Raw genomic sequence first — 19,830 nt, forward strand, 5'->3', positions numbered from 1 at the left:
TTTTTACTTTTTTTTTTTTTTTTTTCATTATTCTTCTTAATTTTTATTTAGGTTCTTTACTCTTTTTTTTTTCTAGCATTAATTTCTAACAATACATTTTGTTTTGTATTTCACTCTTTAGGTAAAATAATTAACATGGCAGATCTATAATTGATATGCTTTAAGGTTGTTTTAAAATGCATTCCTATTTTTTCATTTTTGGTTAAATTGAAATTAAGATTGATGCCAATTTTTCACTTTTAAGTACAAAAACATAGCATTATCATATAATAACTTAAATTGTTCTTATCCAATTTGTAGATTATCTATTATGTTTGACACATATATGCTTTTGTGTGAATATATAATTTGTAAACACCCGCACATGCCGCAGGTTATAGAGTTTTCTATTGGTGTTTTTGATAATAGATATGACGATTTTTTAGTTTACGATATTGTACATTGATAGTTTTTTTCCCACGTTTAATGCACATTGTTTAGGTGCTTAATTGATTGTTATCATTGGCTTTAAAGGTTTTATTGGAGCAAAAAAAAAAGTATATAGCAAAGACAACTCTTTTATATTATATTAGTATTTTTCATTTTCTGTTTGACTTTATATTTTGTGTTCGTGTTCTTATCTTTTCGATTTTTGTCTTTATCTTCTATTCTAATTTATATATTTTGTTTAATTCTAATTGCTTAATTTGCCCTTTTTGTAAATTTTATAATGAATTAAGGGAAATAATGGTGAGAGAGTTTTCTATCGTTGTTTTTGATACGAAGTATGACGATCTTTTAGTTTACGCTGCTATTCATTATATATATAAATATTGTTTGATCAAGGACATTGCGTAGGAAAAAAATAAAGCATAGAATAAAGAATTGATCGACGACATTGGCTTTTAGAGTTTTTATAATAGATTATGATTTTTACCTTCAAAATTTTTATGAGGTTATATCAAATTACTTTTTGGGTAGCCTAATAGTTAATATAAGAAATATAATGTGTGTGATAATGTGTTATTTTGATAGTTAGGAATATTTACAAGACTCATTTAGGTACTTATAAGATTGTTACAATTAAGCTTTTATGGTGGGTATGAGGAATGCTAAGCTTACAAATACATTTTACAAAAAATACTTTTACAAACTGATGTGTTATAAAAAAAAAACAAAAAATATATAAAAATAAAAATAAAAATAAAAGTTTTTTTTGAATGATTATATAGTCAAAAAAATATTTATAGTTCCTTTCATTTTATACTACATCTATAAGTACAACTATTTAATATGTTTCAATTTATAAGGATTACACTTTATAGAATTCTAAATTTAATGATAACCATGATTTAATGAACATTTTTTTTTTTATTTTGGATAGCCAATTAGTTAATTCAATGAGGAGAAGGAAATTAATTAGTGTAATTTCTCAAACTTCTCTCTTTGAAAGTATTTTAAATAAAGTTATTTTTAAGAATGCAATTATGCAAGGATAAGGCCTAAGGGCATGGAAAAATGACTTGAGCATTTGTGTTGTTGTAAAATGTAAATGGTCTCAATGATTTTATTTTTCTTTTAAAGCTTTATAGAAGGGGTTTTTTTTTTTCTTCTGTCATTTATACATCCACTAATTGTTATTATTATTATTATTATTTTTTTTTTTCTGTCCTTTCATTTTTAAAAATTTACAACCCGTGCATTGCACGGGGTACAAGCTCGTTATAGTATAAGTCTGAACATTAGCTTGAAAGCCTTTGGTAGGAAGAGTATTAAAGAGTTCTCTTGCAGTTGTAAGTTTCCCAGCATTGCATATACCATCAATCAAGATGCTGTAAATCACAATATTAAGGTCTAACTTTTTGTCTTCCATTGCTTGAAACAATGCCATTGCCTCTGGAAAGTGTAGATTCTTAAATAGGCTATCTAACAAAATAGCATAAGTTTGGACATTGGGATGTTGGCCACAACCTTGCATCTCGTGGAATAGCTCTAGTGCAATCTTAGGTCTCCCAACTCGGCAAAACCCGCCAATAAGAGTGTTGTAAGTGACAGAATCGGGAATCATGCCATTGATAGTCATTTCACGGAAGAGAATCATTGCCTCATCAATTCTTCTATTTTTACAATATTCGTGGATCAATATGCTATAGCTAACAATAGAAGGCGAACAACCCTTTCGAATCATCGTATTAAATACTTTGACAGCTGCATCCATTTTATTTTGCAAGCAATAAGCGTCAATCAAAGAACTGTAAGTGATTGTATCAGGCTCTACGCCCCTCTGAATCATCACATTAAAAACTTCTTCTGCCTCTGTCAACTTTCCCTCTTTGCTAAGTGTGTCCACCAATATGCTGAATGTATGCAAATCAAGCATGATTTTCCTATCTACCATCTCATTCAATAGTTTAGTTGTTTCCTTCCACCGGCCGAAATTGCATAGGCCCTGAATTAAAGAATTGTAAGTGAAAACGTCTGGCTGAATTCCTTTACTTGTCATTTCAGAGAAAAAAGTTAAAGCCTCAATTACCAATCTGTCCTTACACAAACTATCAATGATTGTACTATACAACACTACATTAAGATCAAAATTTCTTTCTTTCATCTTTCTAAACAACCCAATAGCTTCACTAGTCTTACCTATTTTACACAAACAATTCATTATCGTTCCGTAGGTAATTGTATTAGGTTTATAGCCTATTTTCTCCATTTTGTTAACCAACTTCACAGCTTCAACAATTTTACCTTGAAGACACAGCCCATTGACAAGAGTTGTTAGAATTATACAATCCGGTTGAAAACCAAATTTCAAAATTCTTGCTAAGATAGAGAAGCCGAAATCCACCCGCTTCAAATGACAGAAGCAATTAGTCAGAACCCTTAGAGTACAAGCATCGGGAGCAATTCCTGACTGTTCCATTTCTTTAATCAAAGTAATAACAGTTGAGTGATGCTTCATTCTGGCGATTGCACCCAGCAATTGATTAAAATCCATGAGGGAAGGCAAAGGGTGCATGCGAAGCATTCTATCAAACACACCTAAGGAATCATCAAGATTCCTAAAGCTACGAGATCTGCTTCGATCCCTCACAGATTTCAAGAACTGATTGGGGCTTTCCACAATATCTCTACTACTATTGGTAGATTTAGCAGAGGTAGAACTAAAACAGCGATAATAATAATAAAAATTTTGAGCATGGAAAGAAAGCCTTAAATGCGAATAATGAGGATCGATAAGCAAATGGTTGAAGAAGAAAGCAATAGAGTGTGTAGACTTAGCAGTCGTACCCATTTGCTCAGGAAGAAAAGCAGAAGCCGATCTGATGTACTCAAGAGAAATTGCCGTCGTTTTCTGGTTTCACAATCTCCCGAGACGTTCTGAAGATGGGAGCCGGGAAGGTCTACAGTGTACGTACACTGTATTACACGACGTCGTTTCTTTCAGCCTACGGAATTATTTTACGATGACTGCCAAAATGTCTCTTTGGATGATCTTTCATTGTACAAAGCACACGTGTCACCACCCCATGATATAATTATTTTAGTTTTGCACTTTGAAAGGACCCTTTTGCCCTTGTAGATCTAAGGATTTGATTTCTAAGGCCGTTTCGTATTGTTCTCGATTTGATTTGCTTGATTTTTCTTTATATATATATATTGCAAACTGGTACAAAAATACATAATTTGAAACTAAAAAACTAGCAGCATCATCAACCAAAAAACCAACAGTATCCAACTTGTAAAATCCCGCAGCTGAGCAGCGTTCAACAAACCGAACAACACAACCACCAACATCCAACTTCCAATATCCAGCAGCATCAAACAAAATCAGCAACACATAACCCCTAACCTCCTAGACCCTCCAGCATGTTCCTTCATTCATGAGATCCCTTTAAGAATTTAGAAAATTTGACTCTTTAAAATATATAAATCAATACAAACAAAACATTCTGAGTAATTTTTATGTATACTTGAATAATTATACCAGCTTTGAGTGAGAATTATATGACCATGCTGATCATCAGTTACCGAAGGCAATGATAATAGCAATATCATTTAAGAAGTTTCTGATTTAAGAGAATGATATAAAAGGAACCACAAGCTTACTGTAAGCTCAACCGTATTATTTCTATTTTGGACGGTGAATTGCAGACAGGGACATATGTCCCATAAAATAAAGCCAAGTAACAGTAAGAACGCATGCTCCCACCAGCATTAAAATTTTAGAACAGAGAAAGTCTTTGATAATAGTTTTGCTGAAAAATTTTGATCAGGAATACACGATAGCTGGCGGGAGTACAAACTAATAATAGTTTTGCACACTTTACAACCTTACCAACGCCAAGAGTACAACTTGAATACAGAGAACCAGCTCGATGCTAGATCCTTGACTTGTACGTCTCTTGAAAAGATTTCCACCAGCAACACTACCACAAATGAAAATATACCGGTACGTCCAACATGAATCAAACAACTTCACCCCATATTCCATAATTAAATTACACAGAAATAAAACAAAAGCAAAAAACAAATGTATGTTTGTTTCAGCAACAAACAAAATGGACAACATATGCATGTTTCAGCAACAAACAAACAAACAAACTAGTTTAGAACTTAAGTGTTGTGAGAGATGGTAAAAACCCACAAGCTAAAAGCCTAAGAAGTCGAAGACTTTGTACGAAAGCTAATTCATTTCAGCTTTTAAAGGACCGAAAATTCCTGCCCAGATCCAAAATAAGCAAACATAGAGCTCTATCTTAAGACATATAGAAGAAAAATCAAAAGAGGATCAAAATGAGGAAGGGTAGAAAAAGAGGGTTTAGGAGAAATCTCATTCAATAGTTTAGTTGCCTCCTTCCACCTACTAAAATTGAATAGTCCCTGAATTAAAGAATTATAAATAAAAAGGTTTGGTTGAATTCCTTTAATTGTCATTTGAAAGAAAAAATTTAGAGCCTCGGTAACCAATCTGTCCTTACATAAACTATCAATGATTGTGCCATACATCACTACATTAAGTTCAAGATTTCCTTCTTTCATCTTTCTAAGCAACCCAATAGCCATTCTCGTATTACCTACTCTACACAATCCGTTCATTATCGTTCCATAGGTAACTGCATCAGGTTTGTAGTCCATCTTTTCCATTATATTAACTAATTTTGCAGCTTCAGAAATTTTACCCCGACGACAGAGCCCCTTGACAAGAGTGTTTAGAATTATACAGTCCACTTGAAAACCAAGTTTCACACTTCTTGCTAAGATAAAGAAGCCAAAATACACCCGGTTCAAATGACAAAAGCAATTAGTCAGAAACTTTAGAGTACAAGCATCAGGAGCAAATGTTGACAGTTCCATTTCTTTAATGAGATAAATAACAGTTGAGTAGTGCTTCATTCTTGCAATTGCACCCAATCAATTGATTAAAATCCACAATGGAAGGCAAAGGGTGCACGTGAAGCATTCTATCAAACACGCCTAAGGCATCATCGAGATTCCTAAAGCCTCGAGATCTGCATGGATCTTTCACAGATTTCAAGAACTGATTGGGGCTTTCCACATTATCTCTACCACTATTCGTAGTTTTGGCAGAAGTGGCACTAAAAATACGACAACAATAATAAAAAATTTGAGGATGGAAAGAAACCCTTAAATGACAATAATATCGTTAAGCAAGTGATTGAAGAAGAAATCAAGAGAGTTTCTAGACTTAGCAGTCGTACCCATTTCCTGAGGAAGAAAAGCAGAAACAGAGGAAGCACTTTTTCTCGTCCTCTTCGTTTTCCGCTCTCGCAATCTGCCGAAGCATTCGAGTTACATTCGATAACTGAAGGATGAAGGTGTAATTTTGTGTCTTTTTCAGAAAAGTCAACGGAAATCTTCCCTCTGGATATTTTCCTTCAATTTGACCGACCTTCCATCTCAAGCCGTTATCACCTACCCGTCCATTCATATACATAGACGAAAGAGAGATAGAGATCGCAGAGAAAAGATGAGAGTCACCCACAGAATCACCATCTTTCTCTTCATCTTTCTGTTATCCACACTCTCTCTGCCACCTGCCTCCGAATCCTCACCGCAATGCAAAGCGTGGCTGGTCCAGTCAATCCCCACCGACATGCCCCACCTCCCTCGGGTCCCCGGCGTTCTCGCCACCGGTTAGTTTCTTTTCACTCCAAATGCAATTTTATTTCTTTTCACTCCGAAGCTGAATTTGCGATGCTTTTCAATAGGCGACGTGTTCCGGTGGTTGGCGGGGAACTCCACGCAGAGACTGGACGTAATCGCTCAGTACTGGCAGCTCAATGCGCACCCCGACGATCCTCGCTCGGGGGATTATGGATACTCTGAAGCTCAGATGGATAACTTCGGTGCTCCTCAGGGTTCTCATGTTTACCAAGCCCTAGAACACGCAGCTGATCGCAATGTTAGTATTAGGTACGATTTTTTTTTTTTTTCATAATTTTTAAAATTTAAAACATGTTTGTTTCTATCAATCTTATTGTTCATACTTCATATGCTTAAATGTGGAATTTCTTATTTTTTGGCAGATTATTTATTAAATTTCTTGAATAGAAAGTGGCCACTTTTAAAAGTAAAAGAACATTTTAAGACTTTACACCCATTCTACTTCTATCTTTTTTCTTTTTAATTAGTTCAGCAGGATGAGAGTACGGTTTCTAACGTTACTCATTTTATATATATAGTTACTAATGTTAAAAATCATACTTTTTATTTCATAATTATCTCATAGTACTGATATGGCTGTGTCAATCAGTTCTTAATTTTGTTTTTTTTTTTTTAGTAAAATTGATCGGTAGTGTCATGTCACTCATGTGGGTGGAATAGTGATAGAATAAAAGTGTGATTTCTAACCTTATTTATATATAATTAGCGAGCTTGTTATTTAAAATGAAATATATTTTAGGCATATAAGTTGACTAGACTCTAAGCGAAATTGAATACTATGTAGGCTACTGTCACACTCGGGAGTTTATCCAGACTACACTGAAGAACCATCCAAGCTTGCCTCAGGAAGACCAAATGTGGAGAATGTGACTTTGTTATTGAGTGAATGGTGGGGGTCTGGCATAGTTCATGCAAAAGTCTGGATATCGGATCGTCAAGATGTGTATATTGGGTCTGCAAACAATGACTGGAAGTCTCTCACACAGGTATTTTGAAAGACTATATATATATATATATATATATATAACTCTTATTTTCTGAGCTAAATCATTCAGTGAAAACAGGAAAGGTAGAAGTTTATTCCTTTGTTGATACATCTGGGAGGTTCAGAGCACAAACCTGAAAACGTCTGCACTTGAATTATTACAAAAAACGTAAGGCGCCCAGAGATAAACAAGAGGTATACAAAGAAACACCTAGCTAACTAGAACGGGAAAAAGTACCAAGGAATCATAAGGCTATTAGTACTTGGCATCAACATATAATTACTTGCCCCAAAAAAATAAAGATTTTCTTTGGCATCAATGTTGTGCTCTCTTGTGTCTTATTATAGCCCTTACTGATAGCCGCACGGATTAGCCTTCAATCAATTTTTTTTTTATTAAAAAAGAAAAAAATTTTGAAAAAAAATGGTCACAAGGTGGCCCAACCGTTGGTCACCTTGAGATTTTTTCTTTTATAATATTTTTTGTTATTTTTAATTTAGAATTAAGGATAAATTTAAAATTTTATAAAAAGTTAAGGGTATAAACGTCATTGTTTAACTTTTAATGTTTCAAATATGGCGGAGGGGTTTAAATTGATTGCAATTGAAAGTTCAGGGATCCAAATTAAGAAGTTTTGAAGTTCGGGGGCATGTCAAATGGGTGGTAATTTAAGGATTCAAAGTGAAGTTTTTCCTAAAAGTTCTGTGGGGTGAATTTTTAATTAGTAGCATGCCAGTTGAATAAAGAGGTGAGAGTGAGACCTTGCAAAAAGAAGAACGATCAAAGCAGCAAATTAAGAACAATCATTAAATCATATTTATCTGTTAATTTGCTGCTAATTGTTTCAGCATGTTGGTTTGTCATTGCCCCATGTTATAAGGTGCCCTTTTAATTGAATGGTTATAGGTGAAGGAAGTTGGTATTTATCTTGTTGGTTGTCCAAGAATTGCAAAGAAGGTTGAGGTCTACTTTGACAACTTGTGGAAACTTGCACATCTCAATTCTTCGGCTTACACCAAAACAGTGTCGGATCAACAATGGCAGACTGATAGAAAAGTTCCTTGCTGGTCACATTTTGTTGATTCTAAAGAGAGGTGCAGGTATGCCGAAGCTTATTCTGCAGACTAGTTCAGTTGAATCTAAGGTTTCAAAAGTTATGATCATGTAAAAATTCTTTATGTTCCTGTAGTGTGTTGATAGTTTGGCATCAAATTGGTATAACTCAATCGGTATTACCACTTATGCTTCTTTTAGAATATTTATTGCCTTTCAAATTCCTTCTCTTTTATCTTTTTGCTTTTGTTTTTGTGTGGTTATTTTGATATTCAATCACTATGTATTTCTTTTCTTGTCGGGAACTTTGTAATTAGGGAAGGGATAATATTGTATTTGTGAGATAAATCCAGTAGAGTTTTGCTTTGAAATTAAGATTAAGATGGTACTTCTATGCAAAATTTGAAAATCAGTTTGAATGGGCATAATTATGTGGTCGCCCCTTCTGAGTGATGGCCTCATGCCTATAGAACCTGTACTCCATTTTGGCTTAGAGAAGTGTTATACATCCCAATTTTTTTTTTTAAAAGTTGGTTCCCAAATGATATGTCATCAACTCATGGGATGGTGACACATTATTTAGGAACCAACTTTTAGAACAAAAATTTAAGATGTTTAGCAACGGACTCAACACCGAGTCCGTGAAGATATTTGGTGGTTGTGGCCAACAGACTCTTCACCGAGTTCTTTTGCAATTTGTCACCACCTTGTGCGACCCTGAAAATGGCCCGGCTTATTGCCATTGCCTGCTGTTTGGTCATTTTGGACCAGATTCAGAATTTGTATTACATTTACCTTTTAAGCTTTATTGTTGGGGTGCCCACCTCTTTTGTGGTCAATTAGTCCTGTAAGCCGCTTTCCCTTATTTGATTAGGAGAAAGAAGAAAAAAAAGCCTAATGATTTGCTTCGCTTTTTCCTAAAGATGTCATAATTTATTATCATTTTTGGTCAGTGTCTTGTTGGCAAGCAAATGTAGTGTAAAGATAAAATCTTTCAGCACTTAACTATGTATTGTTATGTCATCACAGGTCACCTCTTCCTCGATTGGTGAGGACTCCCCATGTAGCAGGGTATCCCGTACTTGCCAACCCCTATATGTTTAAAATACCATTTCAGACTCCTGGGTACAACTATTCAAATTTGCAGCCTGAATCCAGCTATCTCTCTTTTGCTCCTCCAGAGGTATTATAGAATTTCTAATATTTTGGTGGTGATATGGCTTTTGTTCTGTTATTCAACACAAATCTAGGGTTGCTTTGAAATCAACTTCCACTCTTTTAGTAATATTAAGGCACAAACTCATCATTTAGAACCGAACCACTACAAGCAACTCTAACATAGAACTGAAATGGCATCATTTGGAAGCTTATCCTATACATGCTTATCAAACTCACTTCAAATGCTGAGTTGTTAAAAAAAATATTATTAGATAATAGATCATCAAGATGACAATGAAAACTCATTGAGGACTTTATTAAAGGTTGATATTAGCTGCATTTGTGGAATGTCTAAAATATTTTTTGTTCTCGCTTTTTCTAGCTGTGCATGCGTAGCATTTTAGAAGTGTTGTGTTTTATGCTTCAATTTGGTTGCCATTTGTGGTTGCAGCTATTGTTTGGCAGATACCAGGCTGACGAACAGGCTTGGGTGGATACAATAAAATCTGTAGGGAGTGGAGGAACTGTTAGAATTAGTACCATGGACTGGCTAGGTCAATCCCAATATATGAAACAAACAGTTTATTGGTCATCCCTTTCAGCTGCCGTATCAGAGGTAACTTCCAATGTCACTGCTCCTTATTTTCTCAAAACTTTGTTATGTTTATTGCTACAAGTAGTTAGCAAATTAGCATTGGCCGCTATTCTAATTTCTAAGGAGTGTGCTAGCTTTACATGGAGAGGTTTAGGGTTGAATCCTTAGAAGCTGGTGTCTCATTTTTCATGTGTACATCACAATACTAGGGCTGGCAAAACATGTTGGCGTGTCGGGTTTGTCAACCCGTGTTCCTCATGATGATTTTTTTGCATACATAGAAATTCGTCTTTCCATTGCTATGGCAAGCTAGAGAGACTTATTTCTACTGCTGTTTCCAAACATGATTTCACTCATTTAATATATTTTCACCCGTTCTACATCCTTCAACATTCCTGGGTTTCATACACTTACAAATTTTATGAATTAGTAGGTTGTCTTCTCCAAGCATGCAACAGTAAAGATATTGGTTGCACTCTGGGCACATTTTATCAACAACACTGATCAGTACTTGAAGTCTCTCCTCTACTCTAATGTTCTTTGCTCTTCATCAAACTACAACAAATGTTCTGGAAAAGTTGAGATCAAGTACTATATGGTTCCGGGTTTCAATTCGACTGGACCTGCCACTCAAAATAGAACTAGTACAGGAAATATCTATCCTGGATATACCAGGGTAAACCATGGAAAGTATGCAGTTAGTAATGTAAGAGCCCACATTGGGACAAGCAATCTTGTTTGGGATTACTTTTATACAACATCTGGTGTAAGCTTTGGAACATACAATCCTGCCATTGTTTCTCAGCTGCAACTAGTCTTCGATGCTGACTGGAATTCGCCGTATGCTGTGCCGGTTGAAGGGTTAGAGGATGGTCATGCTTGTTCAAGCTGAGTAGTTGGATCTGAAGTTTTGGGGACATTCCAAATCAGTATATGATGGCTTGAAACAAACCGTACATGAAGGAGCTGGCTGCCTACATGTGCTTTAGATGGAAATGTTCAAGCCTGGAAATCATTTCATTTGGGAACCTATTATGGTGAAATACAACTCAACCTGAACTAGATAAATAAATAGCATTTCATCGTAGTTACAAACTATATTTAGTATGAGTAATCTTAGAAACAACACTTTTATTTCATCACTATCATATCCTGCGAACATGGCAGTAACGTCAGTAAGACGAAATAATGGTGATATAAAAGTGTGATTTCTAATATTACTCATGTAGTATAGTAGTGTCACTTTAATAATCTTGTAAGTTGTAAATATAGTTGGATGATGATGCCAAAACAATAGCCCAATCCACAGTTGAATTGTTTGTAGGCAAAGCAAATCAAAAGGACATCGCTTATGCTAACACACAACAGTATTTTTGTTTTAATCAACATTATTTTGTGCATTTTTTGGATTAATAAGTTTTACTCAATAAATATCACTCAGATCAGTCATTACTAGAAACAAAACTCAAAAAATCTAACCAAAGCCCACAATCGAAATATGACTTTGAAACTGGATCTGGGACAAAATCAAATAACATAAAAAAATTGGTATGAAAAACTCCAAACTCACCTAGCTTACTAAAAAATAAAATCTTTCCATTAGAAGGATTTCATAGGAAAAATTTGAGATAAAGAAGTAACCTAATGTAGATAAAGATACTGCATTCAAATAAAGTTTTCATGACTTAATCTAATCCATTATATGAGGTTTTGGAACAGGAGAACATCCGGTTCCTTATATTTGAAGGGTATTTTTATCTTTTTACTTTTTTTAGGACAAAAATACCCCTCAAATAGGGCTATTTTGATTTAGAATTTTTTATTTTGGAAGAAATCCCTAAGAAGAGGAGCAATTAGGGGCCTTGGAGGGAGATAAATTTGTAATTTTCTCCGTAATGAAACATGGACAAAGTTTTTCTTTAAATTCGGCCGGAATAAATTCTTTCAACTGACAACCATCTTAAGAGTATATAATTTTCATGTAACAATATCAATTCAAGAGGTTTGAGAAATTTCTCAAGGTGAAAAACTTTGTCGACCAAACTAGCATCTCATGTAAGTGCAGCCAAACCCACCACTGAAAATAAACATCTCAAGCCCACGCCAAAAGCCGACCCTTTTGTAAGCCCTACAGAGAAACAGAATGCCCAGCATCTCCAACCAAACACCCAGAAACCCACAGTAAACCAAAGTCACATACACTTGAGGGTTCTCAGCACAGAGAGAGCGAGAGCGAGAGAGAGAGAGTGGAAGATGCGGAGTTTGAAAGCTTTGGTTGGTTTGAGGAGGGGCTCATTCCAGAGAGTGAGCTTTCTTTCTCTCTCACAGCAGAGAGGCTTTTCTGCTCAACCAAACTACGCTCAAAACGATGATCTTCAAGACCAGGTCAGTCTTTCATTCTTACCCTTTTCTTTATATATATATATATATGCGTGTATATATGTATGTTTGTGCTGAAAATAAGTCGGTTTCAGAGATTTCTATGTCTATGTTCTCTCATTCTCTATGAAGTTTGTTCATTTTGTTTCTAAGATGAACCCCATTTGTTGGTATTGTTTTGTTAATCTCAAAGGTTCCTAATTTGGTTCAATTTTCAGGTTTTAGTTGAAGGAAGAGCTAAGTCAAGAGCTGCCATTCTCAACAGACCTTCTGCTCTTAATGCTCTCACTACTTCAATGGTCTTTTCTTTTCTTTTTTTGGTTACATTTCCTCCGTTTCTTGTCACTTTCTCCTTCTAGCTTCACAGTCCATGCCCATTTGGTAAAATTGTGAACTGGAGTTGTTTTTCTTTTATAGGTCGCTCGGCTTAAGAGATTGTACGAATCATGGGAAGAAAACCCAGATATTGGCTTTGTCTTGATGAAGGTATTACATTGTTTTCGGTAGCCCACACAACATCTTATTTTTCGTATCTTTTTGGGCATGCTTGATTTCATTTTAATTAACATGACTTTGGAGTTCGCTGGCTATGTCGAGAATTGCCAACGTGTTTTCTGAGGATGGCCAATGTTATCATATGACAGCAGAAAATGCATGCGGGAAGTAAGGGTACTGGTTTTTTGAACTATTACTATCAAACAAAAACAAAAGAGAAAGAAGAGATTACTTTGATAATGTAGATGGTTTGGAAGTTTGAGAACATGATGTGTTCTTTATTTTCTACTTAAATAAAATATAAACGTGATTGTATGGATAGATGCTTTAGGATGTTTAAGGAGATGGGACTTTTTAGAATAATTTTATTGAAACCGTTAGTGAAGATGAGCTTCAAAACCTATTTTCTGCATCTAATTTATTTACTTCATTAGTGGAAGTGCTTCTCAAACATGCCTTTCTGATGCTTCAAATTTGATCATCCTTGGTGGCTGAGCTGCTATCTTGAATTTTTTGAAGGGTAGTGGCAGGGCTTTCTGTTCTGGTGCAGATGTTGTTACCCTTCATCATCTAATCAATGAAGGTGAGTTGCCTTTCAACCTTTTTTTTTTCTTTGAATGATTAGATTCAACTCCATACTTCTCTGTTCCAGGTATCAACTTGAAAGCCCATGCTACCTATGGTTTTCAGAACCAAAAAAAAAAAAAAAAAAAAAAAGATAATTTAATTCCCTTTTTTGTAGCGCTTGTAAGACCTAGTTTGATTTTATCATTTAATCAATGACGGTGCATTGCCTTTCAATTTTTTTTTATTTTTTTTTTTTTTGGTTCTTTGAATGATTAGATTCAACTCCATACTTATTTGTTCCAGGCATCAACTTGAAAGTGATTGGTTTTATGTAATATAGTCATTCTAACTATGTTTTTTGGAACTAAAAAAAAAAAAGCAGATAATTTCATTTCCTTTTTTTTAGCACTTGTAAGACCTAGTTTGATTTTTCATAGCCGCAGATTTAGGGAATTCCACCTTTATGGTGTTTTCTTTGGTTGTGGGTGTGAACTTTTATAGGTGTCCAAAGTACTGAAGAGCTTAACTAGTAATATCACTGTTTCTGATCTGCATATCTGACTAATTTTCATTCCATATGGTACATTGTGTAACGAGGTTGGTATTATGTTACAGATTTTAATAATGACTAAATCGGACCGCTATTAAGGATTGGCACTCAGTGATCAGGCTAAAATGTTTATATTGAATCTTACAGATTGTTCTCAGCTACAAATTACTTATTCACCATATAAAAAAGGAATTTATAGATTTTTATATCGATGGGCCTTTTGATTTAGTAATTATTATCTAAGATCCATTAAATAAATATTATAATGTCTTGGGTATTTTCGCTAAGCAAATCAGTGGAGAGGCTATGCTCATTTGGACCAGGTTGGTCAGATGGATTATAGAAAAAAAAATCAACATTGGAATTCTGAGTCAATTTACACAAAAATGGAGATTGCCCTGCCCCACCGGGGCGATTATTCAGGCTATGCTTGCCAATGCCATGATTGGACTTTGAGTTTTGATGAAAATGTTACAACTGTCAATGGCTATACATAAGGTGTAACTAGTATCCTATTTCCTATTTTGTAATTTTAAATTTCTCAATGCACTTTGCTGTTGGTTTGGAAACAGTTATACAATTCGAGTACGTTTTGTTGTTAATATCTTTCTAGCTATTTTGATAATGTGCAGGGAATGTTGAGGAGTGTAAAACGTTTTTTGAGACATTATATAAGTTCGTATATCTTCAAGGGACATATTTGAAGCCACATGTGAGTATTCAACCCTTTTGAATTTGAGATGTCAGAAAATATTGGTGAATGACCTATCTTATCCAAGATATATGTTATTACCTTTGGCCATGTTCCAGTCATTTTTAAATGTTTGTAGAAAATATTAAGGATATAGATCATGTTTTCTCTTGCTTGCCCCTGTATCTTTGTTGCCAATTGGTTTTTCTTGTTAGGATCTGGGTGGTATTGACCATGGTATCTTGCATTTTATGTTTGTGTGGTAGCAGTTTTTTTCTTATTATAATCACATGATGAGTTGTAGCATGCTTGTTGTTTACTGGTGTTCTTTGCTTAGAATAAGTGGGGGTTTTTCCCCCTATGGCCTTCTTCTTTATCGCTGCTTTGATGGGGCTCTTGATGATCATTTAATCTACATCTATACAGGTGGCTATTTCGGATGGTATCACCATGGGAGGTGGGGCTGGAATTTCGCTTCCAGGAATGTTCCGTTTGGTAACTGATAAAACTGTATGGAACTGCTGCTACGCCCTACTGAATCTAATCATTACTACTAGATTGTTGTTTGAGTTATCAATAGCCTCCCGTTTTATATGAAATGTAAAAAGTTCCAATAAGTGAAGCACTTTATTCAATTTTATGCTATAATCTTAACCAATAATGCAAGTATACGTCCTTAACCTTTGGATGAGATGAAAAGGCCGTATATTCTTTACTGCATGGAATTTTTCTTCTGTTCTGTTGGGACTTCCAGACAGAATAAATATGCTTGGTTTTTCCGGGTGATGAGAATCATTTTGTAATTTCTCTTGGCCTGTAGAATATCTAATTAACAGAAATATAGTTGTATAATCACCATGTTTTGGTGAAGTAGATGCATAGATTAACAGTTTCTAACCTGTGCATGAAAATTTCAGGTTTTTTGTCATCCAGAGACTCAAATGGGTTTCCATCCCGATGCAGGGGCTTCCTTTTATCTTTCTCGTCTACCTGGCTATTTGGGTGAAGTATATTTTTCTCAGTTTACTTATCAAGAATATATATATAAAATCTCAGTTTGCAATATGCAATATTTCCAAGAAAAACGTTAGCACAATGAGATTATTTGGATTCACGTGGTTTGTGTAAACTGTTCAGTCACTAGGATACAGTATTTAACTTTTTCTCTTGTAAACCCCAAAATTTATTTGCAAAATGTTGGATTCTTTGTTCTTTGCAGGGGAATACTTAGCCCTTACTGGAGACAAGCTTAATGGTGTAGAAATGATTGCTTGTGACCTTGCTACACACTATTCACTAAATGCAGTTTGTTTTCACTTATTTTGCTTCTTTCATTCTGTTTCTGTGTTTTGTTCAGTATTATGGATAGCTGTTAGTAATCAGTTCCTTCCTACAGAGACTTGCTTCAATTGAAGAACGCCTTGGGAAATTGATCACAGATGATCCTTCTGTTATACAAACATCCCTAGCGCAATATGGTGACCTTGTCTATCCAGAAAGGGGGAGTGTTCTTCGCAAGTAATGCTCTGTCAAAGAAATCTTAGTTCTGCAGCATTTTTATTATTTTTCTTGCCCATCATGCTTGTGTAGAAACCCTTTATTATTAAATTTGTAGTTTCTATGGATATAAATAAGTTCATATAAAAGGCTGGAAATTTAGGCTATGCACATAGTGCAGATCATTGTGAGACTGTTGTTGTTTCACTAGGAGTAGAACTGAAGTCTTGGACACAATGCAATGGGGTGAAAGAAGGAAAACTTTAAAATTGATGATTTCAGTAAGATCACAATGCCCCGTAATTTGATTTCTGGGACATGGATGATTTCATTTTCATCTGAAACTACAATGCATGAGGATGTATCAACCCATATCGATATATCTATGATATACTGGCGGTGTGAATAAGTGCTTTATACATCTATTTGTCATGCTTTAAGCTGCTGGAGAAACCTAATTTACCTGGTTTCATTTTGAGAAACGGCAAAAATACGCTTCTGGTCCCTGAAATTAGGCATAGGATTGATTTTCGTCCCTCAATTTATAAAGTTCCTATCTCATGCATGAAAAATTTAAAAGGTAGCTGTGTTGTCCTTCTATCCATCAATCAATCATGAATTGTATGTGTGGATTAACCAAAAAAATCCACAGCTTACTTGAAGAATCATGAATCGAATTGTATGCGTGGCTAATGGAAGACTGATGTGATAAGGTTATAATTTGATGTGGCTTTCACATAGATGAATGGAAGGACGACATTACCACTTTTTCAAATTTTTCTGGGACGAAATTTAAACCTCTTCAATTTCGGGGATGAAAATTGAGCTTAGTCCTGATTTCATTGAACAAAAGTTTATATCAGTTTTGAAAATAAGATTCAGTTTTCAGGGTCTTATGGTATAAGAATATTGTCAATCACCTTGCTTTTTTGTAATTGATATCCAATGACTCAAATTGATTTTTTTTAACTACTTCCATTACACCGTACTCCTAATTCAATGAGTCATGCATGAGAATGAAGGAAAAAGTTTCAAGATTGCTATCCCCCAAGGAAAACATGGCTCTCTTTTTGCATACAACTAGTATGAAATCTTGATTTTTCATAGTATTTGTGTGAAGGTCAAAATAATCAACTGATGGTAATGGCCATTTTTGTAGACATTCATTCGTATCTTGTGATTCCGGAATTCCTGGAATCACAGGATTTATTACTTGATAGTATATATATATATATATAGTATTTTGTAGAAGCACTGTTCTGTGTGTTTCTGACTTAGTTTTCTTGCTCATTTTGATGTTGACTCAGGATTGACATCATTGATAGATGTTTCGGCCATGATACAGTTGAGGAAATTATAGATGCGTTGGTAAGCATGAAATTATGTTTCTTTACTGTGTACTTGATAGAATTGGATAATAGAGAGTGCTTAATCCAACCTTGTCAGATAAGGGCCAGCAAAACTAGTTGATGGTTGACTCTACTTTTGTAATGAACATTAGTTTTTCCCTTTTTTCTGTCATTTTGCTGATTTCTTTATTCTTTGTTGGAAAGAATGTCCAGTTTATTTTTATTAATTTTTGGTACTTTGAAAGTACTTATCACAATCTCCAGTAGCTTTCTGGTGGTTACTCGGGTTTTTGTGATGCTTGCTGAAATAATCGACTGTTCTAGTCAACCATATTCTGTTTTCCTTTTCTTTTTTGTTTTTCTACTTGAGAGTGGCAAAAGAAAATAATTTTTGGCTTCGAAATAGGAAATTTGGTTATATGGTAAAATGTAGGATGAATCCCTTTAAACAGTCCAAGTAAATATGTTTTTAGGGGGCTAAAGGTGATAAGCAAAATTCCATCACTGCTATCAAAAAAAATCAAGGGCGACAATTAGCATTAAGTAGTTCCTTATTTCTTTTATGATTCTGGTAAAATCTCAGCATGCTAGCATCAAAGAGTAAATTAGTGACCCAATAATCAGCTTGATTTGTTAAGTTTTAATCATTTGTAGCAATATCTTTACAGCATTTCCAATAGTTTAATTGTTTAGGAACTACTTTTTATATTATATGGCTGATATCTTTTTAACTCATTGTGATTCATTTATTGATATGCTTGATTTGCTAAATGGGTTCCATGCTTTAGTCCTTTTACTTTGACGCTTATATGGAAAATTTTACTGTGAACTCTACACGAAAAAATCTAGTTCAACTTAAGTCCTAGATTGAAAGAACTAATACAAATGAATAATTCAACCATGAATTTGTATTAGCTGTCTGTCAGTCTCAGGCAAGAAGTTGAAAGACTGGTATTCCGAAGTTGATGTGACTTGAGATATTGTTCCTTGCATAGAAGAGACAGAATAAATTTCTGAATTAAATGTTATTCAATTGGTGTTGGGAGATATCCAACTCTGTTGGGGCAACTGTTATATAAAATTTTTTACTCTTCATCTGAATTTATGCTAGAATGTACATCCTGATGTAATGCTTATTTTTTTATAATAATTTGCTCAGGAAAAGGAGGCAGCCGAGTCCTATGATGAATGGTGTAAAGCAGCCCTGAAGAAACTAAGAGAAGCCTCCCCTATAAGCTTAAAAGTTACTTTACGATCTGTGAGTTACTTATGCATGCATATGGGGTTCTATTCAAATTGCTTTATTACGACCAGGATAAATTTGAACCATGCCTCAACTTTCTTCTTTGCATTCAGATACGTGAGGGTAGATTTGAAACTCTTCATCAATGTCTTGCTCGTGAGTATCGGATATCCCTTAATGGAGTTTCTAAACGGGTTTCTGATGACTTTTGTGAGGTATGTGCTAAACTAATTCTTCAATCAAGTGTTGAATACATACCAACGTTATCCCTAATCTTTTCTTCCTGATTAGGGGTTTCTCTTGTATACTCTATGTTTATTAAGGTTGCGGCTTTATGTACTTTTTTTATTGAGATTTAATAAAAAAAATTCTAACGTTACCCCTTTTTTCATTTATGTGTAGGGTGTTCGGGCGCGATTGGTGGATAAGGACTTCGCCCCAAAGGTATGATCTTTCTCTGTCCATAATCTGTATTTTAACCATTGAATCTATTTTCAAGTTAAATTGATTGTGTTGGTTGATCTTTTAATTGCCAATATGCAGTGGGATCCTCCTTGTTTAGCAGAGGTATCAGAAGACATGGTTGACTGCTACTTCTCTCGGCTTGATGAGTTGGAGCCTGAACTGGAGCTGCCTACTGCATTGCGAGAGCCTTATATGTGAGATACATGCCTAAGTACTGAATTTATGTAATGAATGTTTGCCTTGATGGTGGTTGGTTTTGAAGGAATAGCCATTTTAAGGTTTTTCTTAGAAATAATTTCTGACATTTTTGTTGTATTTTACTTTTGTCCGAAATTAGCCTTCATGGTAATTTTTGGAAAGAGCTTGTTTATTTTCATGTTACATCAGTTGTGTTCTTTAGAGAATAGATTAAGAGTCCGTTTTGGCCATGCAAAAACAATTGTAGAAAGTGTATCTTTTGGGAGTGTTTTTAAAAAATTACAATTTGAAAACGTAAAAAATCTTTGTTTTTAAATTGCAGGTAATGTGGAGTGTTTTTAAAACACACGATTTTAAAAGCTTGATTGTGATTTTAAATGCCAAATTGCAATCAACAGCCATTATGGTTGTAGTTTACAAATCCTTAATGATGAAC

General features: G+C 34.6%; 3 protein-coding genes across 3 annotated transcripts in view; 2 read left to right on the forward strand and 1 right to left on the reverse strand.

The window, feature by feature from the left end:
• Positions 1 to 5,377, reverse strand: part of LOC132189562 (pentatricopeptide repeat-containing protein At1g62914, mitochondrial-like) — a 5,816-nt gene extending 439 nt beyond the window's left edge. The window contains exons 1-4 of the mRNA XM_059604304.1: positions 4,988 to 5,377; positions 4,319 to 4,409; positions 3,648 to 3,781; positions 1,675 to 3,143 (exon numbers count right to left, since the gene is read on the reverse strand). Of these exons, the coding sequence (XP_059460287.1) occupies positions 1,675 to 3,143; positions 3,648 to 3,781; positions 4,319 to 4,409; positions 4,988 to 5,376 (2,083 nt within the window). The 5' untranslated portion in view covers position 5,377. The remainder of the gene's footprint in view (positions 1 to 1,674; positions 3,144 to 3,647; positions 3,782 to 4,318; positions 4,410 to 4,987) is intronic.
• A 310-nt stretch (positions 5,378 to 5,687) lies between these two features.
• Positions 5,688 to 11,356, forward strand: LOC132189586 (uncharacterized). Its single transcript, XM_059604331.1, has 7 exons — positions 5,688 to 6,137; positions 6,213 to 6,417; positions 6,953 to 7,154; positions 8,061 to 8,254; positions 9,237 to 9,390; positions 9,817 to 9,981; positions 10,394 to 11,356. Exons 1-7 carry the CDS (start codon positions 5,972 to 5,974, stop codon positions 10,850 to 10,852), a joined length of 1,545 nt encoding a protein of 514 aa, XP_059460314.1. The 5' UTR covers positions 5,688 to 5,971; the 3' UTR covers positions 10,853 to 11,356.
• A 696-nt stretch (positions 11,357 to 12,052) lies between these two features.
• LOC132189791 (small ribosomal subunit protein mS47) lies at positions 12,053 to 19,577 on the forward strand. Its single transcript, XM_059604583.1, has 14 exons — positions 12,053 to 12,345; positions 12,558 to 12,638; positions 12,757 to 12,825; positions 13,354 to 13,417; positions 14,584 to 14,663; positions 15,069 to 15,152; positions 15,560 to 15,644; positions 15,862 to 15,947; positions 16,039 to 16,160; positions 17,447 to 17,507; positions 18,648 to 18,746; positions 18,845 to 18,946; positions 19,134 to 19,175; positions 19,275 to 19,577. Exons 1-14 carry the CDS (start codon positions 12,214 to 12,216, stop codon positions 19,392 to 19,394), a joined length of 1,227 nt encoding a protein of 408 aa, XP_059460566.1. The 5' UTR covers positions 12,053 to 12,213; the 3' UTR covers positions 19,395 to 19,577.
• Positions 19,578 to 19,830: the final 253 nt, after the last annotated feature.

The sequence above is a fragment of the Corylus avellana genome, chromosome ca8, assembly GCF_901000735.1.
Source record: "Corylus avellana chromosome ca8, CavTom2PMs-1.0".
Taxonomy (NCBI): domain Eukaryota; kingdom Viridiplantae; phylum Streptophyta; class Magnoliopsida; order Fagales; family Betulaceae; genus Corylus; species Corylus avellana.

Coding starts and splice junctions, on each gene's coding strand:
- LOC132189791 (XM_059604583.1), top strand. CDS start 12,214: ATGCGGAGTTTGAAAGCTTTGGTTGGTTTGAGGAGGGGCTCATTCCAG. Junction 12,639..12,756: donor ATGCTCTCACTACTTCAATG/GTCTTTTCTTTT, acceptor TTTCTTTTATAG/GTCGCTCGGCTTAAGAGATT. Junction 18,947..19,133: donor TTTCTGATGACTTTTGTGAG/GTATGTGCTAAA, acceptor ATTTATGTGTAG/GGTGTTCGGGCGCGATTGGT.
- LOC132189586 (XM_059604331.1), top strand. CDS start 5,972: ATGAGAGTCACCCACAGAATCACCATCTTTCTCTTCATCTTTCTGTTA. Junction 8,255..9,236: donor GATTCTAAAGAGAGGTGCAG/GTATGCCGAAGC, acceptor ATGTCATCACAG/GTCACCTCTTCCTCGATTGG. Junction 9,982..10,393: donor TTTCAGCTGCCGTATCAGAG/GTAACTTCCAAT, acceptor ATGAATTAGTAG/GTTGTCTTCTCCAAGCATGC.